The sequence below is a fragment of the Pipistrellus hanaki genome (genome assembly GCF_964339955.1).
Source record: "Pipistrellus hanaki genome assembly, chromosome: 13".
NCBI lineage: Eukaryota > Metazoa > Chordata > Mammalia > Chiroptera > Vespertilionidae > Pipistrellus > Pipistrellus hanaki.
In genome coordinates this window covers 60,162,013-60,169,686 of record NC_140515.1, presented here as the reverse complement: position 1 = coordinate 60,169,686, position 7,674 = coordinate 60,162,013, and the positions used below count along the sequence as shown (strand labels likewise).

Sequence of the window (7,674 nt, the reverse complement as noted above, 5' to 3'; positions counted from 1 at the left end):
GCACCTGCAGTTGGCTGGGACTCTTGAGAAAGATGGACAAGGCTCCCTGAGCATGCGGTGCCTTTTTGCTGACTGGTCCTGTGCACCTAAAGTCCATGGCAGGGGCAGGGTCCAGAGAACCTCCACAAAGAGAGGGAGGTGTGGGGTTCCACAGACTGGCTTCCTCTGGGGTAGCCAGCGCCAGTGGGTGGAGCCAAGATTCCCTCCGACGGCAGCACCCATTCTGGTGCCCGTGAGCATGAGCTTCGGGGCTGATGGAGGCGGCTGGAGAAAAGGGCCCTGAGAAGGGAGGCCGCTGTCACTCCACTGAGGGCGTCTCTCCGGGACATGGACCTTGCTGCAGCTCCAATTCCAATATCCTGGCAGCCCGCCTGAGTCTTAGAAACCGATCTCGGGGCTGGAAGGACCTTGGAAGCCAAACCTGGGGCCACCCGGTGTCTCAGCACTTCTGGCACCTGCCTCCCGCCTCCTCCTGCCCCACAGGAACCCCACCCTGAAGACCCTCTTGTCCGTGGGAGGATGGAGCTTCGGTTCTGAAAGGTAGGACCCCTCCCCAGAGGAAGCTGGACTGGGAGTGCGGAGGCATGAGGGTCACAGGACCTCAGACTGGTTAGCACAGGGGCGGAAATGCCATCAATGCACCACTTCGATAAAGCCAAGAAACCGGAGCCACAGAGCCAGCGGACTTGCCAAGAGTCCCACAACCACTGACAGTGGATCTTCTCGGTCCTTATTACCACCTCAGGCCTGAGGCCGGACCGAGGGGGTGGAAAGAATGGGAAACGGGAGGAGAGCCTGGGAGGACTTCCCGGGGTGGGTGGCGTGGGAGCAGGGTGCACAGAGGAGGCGGGGCACGTCCATAGCAGCTCCCATTCAGTGAGCGGCTACTAAGTGCCAGGTGCCCTTTCCAGCCATTTCATACGCAATCCTCACAGCGGCACAAAGAGAGTCTCTGTATCCCCATTTCACAGATGAGCTCACTGAGACCCAGGCTACCACCTGTGCGAGGGGCTTGGCTAGTGGGTGACACAACCGCCCTTGGAAATGTGGACGGAAGAGGCCACGTGCTGACCTGATAGCTCAGTGGAGCCTGCGTGGCAGTCTTACAAACTCAGACCTAAAGTCACCACAAAGGACGGTCTGAAATTAAACCTTAACTAAAAGCAGTGATGGTGGGCAGTTACGTTCTAGGCCGGTATCTTCACTGACAAGGTCAATCTTCACCGTAACTGAGCCTGTCTGTCTTGCATCTAGGATGACACACCCTTGAAATGTCTGGGTCACTTGTAACTCCCTTTTTCTGGATCCCTGGGGCACAACCAAGTGGGCCTTGGTGCCAGGACAGATGCCATAAATCCCTCCGTTGTTGTTGCTTCCATGCTGTTGACTGTTAACTGTCCTGCAGCCACCTAAGTATGTTTCTATCAGTTTGCTCTTTATCCAATCCCAGAGTTTTCCCCGCTTTGCTTTCTCCTGCCTTTTTCATCTGTCTCCAGTGGATTTCATGTAGCCCACCTAGGTGCCCTCCTTTGACTGCGATGTATAAAAACAGATGAGAAACGGCCCTTCTCTGGAGCATTATCCCAATCAAGGAGATACTGCTGCTGCTGAGTGTGTGGTGCCCATTCTCACAGACCCAGGAGCTTCCAAGGCCCGGCCTCTTTCCCCTGGATGCCTCCAGGGGCGCCCACACCCTCCTGGAGAGAAGGGCAGTCTCCTGGCTCCTGCTGTGGGAAGGTGAGGTCAGAGCGGGACAGGGCGGCCACGGGGTGTTTTCTTTATTCTGTGGACCTTGCACTGTCTGCCCTGGTGATGCCACACACAGTCGAAGCTGTTGTCCCTCCTGCCACGCTCCCGCTGGCTCTGGTCAGACCTCCATCTCCTGTGCCCTGTCCCAGGCTGGTGAAGGGCAGTGCCCTCGGCGGAGTGAGTGCCCTGTGAGGAATGAGTGCACAGACCCTTCACCGCAGAGGCCACCAGGGGCTGCTCTGTCACCACGGGATGGAAGAACCGGGCTGAGCCTTCCTGCCACCCTGGGCACACCTGTCCCCAGACTCTTCCCAGCCCTTTCATTCCTCCTGACCAGGAGTATGGTAGCAGGCACACTGAAGGTAAACACTGCTGTTCAGATTTTAACCCTGCTGTTCTGGCTTCTGCACTCACTCACTTGCTTAAACATGAAGATTGAGACCTGAAAGCTGAGGCAGTTTTCCTGTGCCTGTGGCCCAGGACCTCAGGAGAGTGATTCCCACTGACAGTAGCTCCAGGAGTTGAAACTGCAGATGAACTATGTCAGTTGTGCTTCTTCACTATCTGCTTTCGCAAGATTGGTCACGTTCCAACGTCCAGCATGATGTGGCTGGGAACGACCCTGTGGGCTGTTCCCAGCATTTAGAATTTAGAATTCAGAACAAAGGAAAATTCTGTGGTTTAGACCTTTAAAAGGACTGCCTACACCTGGAACGGTGCTCCACCTGCGTGTGGTGCTCTCACGAACGTCCTGGCCAGCTCAATAAATCCTTGCCTGCTTTTTTAATCAATTGGCAGCCTCCGGTGGTCTTATTTTGACTCCAGGGTTCGACTCCACAACAACCCCTCATGGTGTTTAAAAGATTGTTTTTTTTAATTTATTTCGGAGAGGAAGGGGGAGAGAAAAATAGAGATCAATAATGAGAGAGAATCATCAACAGGCTGTCTCCTGCACGCCCCACAATGGGGACTAAGCCAGCAACCCAAGCATTTGTCCTGACTGGGAATCAAACTGTGACCTCCTGGTTCATAGTTCAACACTCAACCACTGAGCCACACCAGCCAGGCTAATGTGGTTTTAAGTAAAAAATAAAATTCACATCATTGGTATTCTGAACTAATGCTAATAAATCAACAATCATAAACATTTCAGAACGCCTGCAGCTCAGTCTCAGCGGAGACAAGAGGCAGGAGCTGCCCTGCTTGTTGTCAGCCAGGCCGAGTGCCAGCCACTATGCTTTCAGAACCGGCTCCTCACCCCACCCCCGTGCGCAGAGAGTGGCAGTGAGTGCCCATGGAGCCCTGGCCCTGCTCCAAGCAGATGGCCTGTGGGCCGGATAGAGAAGAGGGAGGGGCACAGCCACTGGCCTGAGGAAGGGAGTGCCAGCTGTGCCAGGCGGGAGGCTGGGAGGCCAGCTTGCATGCAGGTGTGTGAGCACCTGTTTCTAGGGTCAGGGCCTCTGCGAGACCCCAGAGGGTTTCAAACAAGGTCCTGGAAGTAGTTCTGGTCACGCTCCAAGCAGCCTTGGCTCGTGGGCCCCTCTCTGCCCCAGGCACGCCTGCACCTTCCCGGCAAAGGTGCCCTTTCCTCCGGCCAAAGCCTGAAGTGGCCTGTCCCTGGTCCCCCAGCTGGTCAGAGCCCAGACCCAGGAGGCCCTGCCTGGCAGCCCGGGGTTCTCTCCCCCACCCGTCCCTCTGTAAGCTCTGCACTGAGAGCGGGTGGGAGGGGCTGCCAGAGAAAGGCTGAGGGGAGGCAGCAGCAGAGCCAGACTGAGGTCCACCCTCCTGTCGTGAGGCCCTGAGGGCTCCTGCTGGGTTTTGGTGAATGACACCAGGCATTCCATGTCTTTCGAAATCCCTGTGGAGCTGACTCACCTGAACTTTGTCCTTGGGGCAAAGAGCAGGTCCGCAGGCCCCGTGCCAGGCCACAAAGGGAGCTGGTGTGAGCCGTGCTCTCTGCAGTGGAACGGCTAGAGGCCCATCAGAGCCCCGGAGAGGCCGGTGCCCCGCTCACCATGCCAGCGGCCGAGGGGCAGGGTGTGCAGGTGTGGCAGAAAGTGTTTCAGGAACTAATTCATGAGGTGAGACCATGGCACCAATGGACCCTGACACTAGACAACAGCCTCGTGCCCAGCGACCTGCAACCAGGGTGGACCCAGTACCAGCAGCAGGTCTTTGCCAGGTGAGTGGGGGATGGGGTGGGATGCATTCCAGAAGAGCCTTCCTCGTTCCAAACTCTGTATACTGGTTACCTTTCTGATTCCGTTCCTGTTTGTACTCGTAAACTGAAGATTATGGAAAGGAAGGAGCCCCTCACTCACGACATTGCAGCTTCATTGACGATCTTTCTCTTACTACAGTGAGCCCCAAACAGTAGCAGGGCAGCGGGCACTGGCGTGGGGTGATGCCCAGATATGGAGAAATCAGGCTTTGAAGGTGAGTCAAGAGCAGTGAGGCCCAGGAGAGCTGAATAGCAAGGCTTGCTGCAAATGCAAAGGCTGGGGAGGGGGGACTCCAGGGACCCACCACAGAGCCCACAAAAGAGGGGCCCTGGGCACTGAAGAGACCCCCTCAAGGAGGGGCAGAGCCACGTGCAGCCATCTTAATCTCTCTACTCTGAGCTGCTGGGCTCTCTGTAAAAACAGGACCCTTAGAGGCATCCGAAGGCTAGGCCTCTGGTTTCCAGTGGGACATCAGCACCCAGGATGGGCCCACCTGCACGGAGGATGGTTCCGGGGCCTGGGGAAGGGGCGTGCTGCCTGCCCACGGCCCCTTCCTGGGAGGACTGGGAAGGGGACACTGAGCTCTCCTCCCCATAACCTATAGTTTTCTCCGGTCGGGAGCTGGCACCAGGAGCAGCTGAGCAAAGTCTCAGCTCCTTTTTTTTTTTTAAACTCTGAGCTGGCACACCAACACGCAGCCGTGACCCAGAATGGGGCAGGGAGTGTAGCTCCGAAGAGCAGGGCACAGGCCCTTTGATCCAGCGGGTCATCTCGCTCACAGAGGTCAGGGCTCCTGGGTATCTTCCCTGCCTGTCAGCCTCACCTTCACCTGGTGAGCTGAGGCTCCAATCAAGACACAGAAGGAAGCCCTGGTCCCTTTGGCTCAGTGGATAGAGCGTTAACCTGTGGACTGAAGGGTCCCAGGCTTGATTCCAGTCAAGGGCACATGCCTCTCTTGCAGGCTCGGCCCCAGCCCTGGTTGGGCACATGAGGGAGACAACCGATAGATGTGTCTAGCTCTCATATCGATGTTTCTCTCTCGCTCCCTTTCCCCTCCCATTCTTTCTAAAAATCTCTGAGAAAATATCCTCGGGAGAGGATTAATAACATAAATAAAAATTTTAAAAAGATACAAAGGGGAAACCTTGATTGACTCCCTCCCAGAACCCTCTGGTTCACCTTCCAGACAAGGTGCTCCCAGCAAGGCCGGGCTTGGCTGTTGGGACAAATAACCTAACACATGGCCCCAAGCTCTCCATGGCACAGAAGGAAAGAGCGGGGAAGTCGAGGGCTTTCGTGCCAGATCTGGAGGCAGCGCCCATCGCTTCAGCCCACATCCCATCAGCCAACTGGTCACCTGGCCCCAACTTAACTGCCCAGCCAGGCTGGGCCATGAGGGGGAGTCCATGGACAATTTAGTGCCCAGCCCTCTGCTCACCTGCAATTCGTATCCTGGTGCTGCCACGTGCTTCCCTGCCTTCTTCTCTCTCCATCTGTGCTGACGTGTGTTTGTGCAGCTACTTTAGGTCAGAACATTGCCCTCCTCCCTGCTGAGAGGAAGGGGCACTCTCTGGTGCCCTCTTTGAGGCCAGGGCAGGAGGAACACTTGGAGCAATGGCTTGGGGCAATGAAGAGAGCGGACATGCCACACTCCGGTAATAATGACATTCGGGGGGTAGGGGGGGGGCGCCTGGGCAACTGAGAGCAAAGCGATGCTTTTCCATGGGACACTGGACTGTCCGGGTCCCTCCTGCCCTAACCTGGGCTCTATGACTCAGGATCTTAGTCCTATTAAAAAACAGCCGCCACAACAACAAACACAGAATGGGCGGCTTATAAACCACAGACACGTGTGGCTCACAGTTCTGGAGGCTGCAAGTCCAAGGCCAGGGTCCCCGCTGGTCAGGTGACGGCCCTCCCTGGGGTCGCAGACTTCCTGTGCTGTCCTCACTGGCCTGGCAGAACTCGGGAGCGCTGGGGTCTCTTGCACTGGGCAATTAGCCTTTCACCAGGCTGCACCCTCCTGACCCACCATGATCCCGTGGACGCAGAAGGTGCCCGAGATCCCTTCGGCACCGAGAGTGTGTGGGCGACCCCCTGTCGTGATGATAGACACCTGTGGGTCGCGAGCTTGTCAATAGAAACAACGGACTCAGTCACGTCATCCCCACTGATCCGGGACCCAGTCCACCGAGTCTCGGTAACATCGGTCCCTCCTGCTTCCCTCCGGCTCAGCCCGTGGTCCAGTCAAGCTGAGGGTCTCATTTTCTGCCTCCACAGGTTCACGTGCTCCTGGTGCTCTCGCAATTGGGCCTCTGCCCAAGTTCAAGTCCTTTGCCACATGCACTGGAACAAGAGGGAGTCCACGGGCCAAGTTAAGATGAGGATCTTTGCCCAGAGATGTCAGAAGTGCTCAGAGCCTCCATTTGAGGTCCCAGAGTTCACGGAAGAGAACGTCTCAAGGATCCTGAACAACCTGGTGTTCCGAATTCTGAAGAAATGCTATGGAGAACGATTTAAGTCAATGGAGAATATCCCTACAATCAAGGATATCTATCTTAAGGGGCCACATGACACTGACAATTGTGAGGCGTGTCTCCAGGGCTTTTGTGCTCAGTGTGAGTTAGATCTAGTCAAACCATCACCAATGTCCCCTTCGCTTCCCACAAGAAGAGGTAGCACACCTACCTCTGGGGTTCCCATCGATAAACCTTCTCTCACAAGGAGCAGCACCGCAGTGGATGCAGCGACAGGGCACACCGGGGTGAAGACAGGAGGGGGAGTGGACAACCCCGGGTTCCCTGAGCTTCCACAGGCTCAGAATCCAAGACCAAACACCAACTACCGGGCAGAGAGCACAGTGCGGAGCAGCACCACAGTGGGTGTGGCGACAGGGCACACAGGAGGGGAAGTGCCCCACCCCAGGTTCCCTCCCCCACAGGCTAAGAGTCTTAGAGCAAACACCAGCTGCCGGGCAGAGAGCATAGTTGAGGTCTATTCCCCAAGGGCGGGTTTGGATCGCCACAGCACCCAGAATGGCAGGCGCTGCAATTTCGGAATTTGCTGCTGTTCCATCATTCTGATCCTAATCATTGTCGTGGTGGTGGTGGTGGTGGTAGTTGTTACAACCACTATATGAACCTCAAAAGCATGGTGCCGAGTTTAAAAAGCCAGAGTAATACAGAGAAATTAACAGTAAAAACACCAAGTCACAGGTTGTACGGCCCGCGAATGAGAAATAGTCAGACGGGTAAATCAGGAAGGAGGTTCGCGTCCGTAGGACTGCTGTGGCCGGCGTGGCTCCATTGGTGGACCGCGGTCCTGTGTGAAAAAAGGACATCGGTTGGATTCGTCAGGGCACATGCCCAGGTTTCAGATTTCGTCCCTGGTTGGGGTTCATGCAAGAGGCAGCTGATGGATGTTTCCCTTTTCCATTGATGTTTCTCTCCCTCTCCCTCCTCCTTCGTCTCTCTCTAAAATCAATGAAAACGTAGTCTGTGTTTTTTTTAAATAGTTTCTTTGTCTCCATGCGGCTCCTACGCAGCGATGGGGGCAGGGGGAGCGCTGGGGGACGCGACCTCGCGCCTGACTCAGGACGGGGCGGGGCGGGGCGGTGAGGCCGGTCAATGTGCAGGAGGCGCTGGCCCTGCAGTGCACCTGTGAGGGCACCGCGGACACGCCCCGGCGAAGCAGGCAATGAGCT

The 7,674-nt window shown here is 56.2% G+C and overlaps 1 protein-coding gene across 1 annotated transcript; it reads left to right on the top strand.

Annotated features, from left to right (window-relative positions):
• The first annotated feature begins 3,461 nt into the window (after positions 1 to 3,461).
• On the top strand, positions 3,462 to 7,482 carry RTP3 (receptor transporter protein 3). The gene is made up of 2 exons (XM_084901746.1): positions 3,462 to 3,931; positions 6,252 to 7,482. The coding sequence occupies exons 1-2, from the start codon at positions 3,765 to 3,767 to the stop codon at positions 7,108 to 7,110; spliced, it is 1,026 nt and encodes a 341-aa protein (XP_084757872.1). The 5' UTR covers positions 3,462 to 3,764; the 3' UTR covers positions 7,111 to 7,482.
• Positions 7,483 to 7,674: the final 192 nt, after the last annotated feature.

Excerpts from the sequence above, each read along its gene's own strand:
- RTP3 (XM_084901746.1), top strand. The coding sequence starts at position 3,765 with ATGCCAGCGGCCGAGGGGCAGGGTGTGCAGGTGTGGCAGAAAGTGTTT. Across the intron at positions 3,932-6,251 it reads CAGCAGCAGGTCTTTGCCAG|GTTCACGTGCTCCTGGTGCT; the intron begins GTGAGTGGGGGA and ends CTGCCTCCACAG.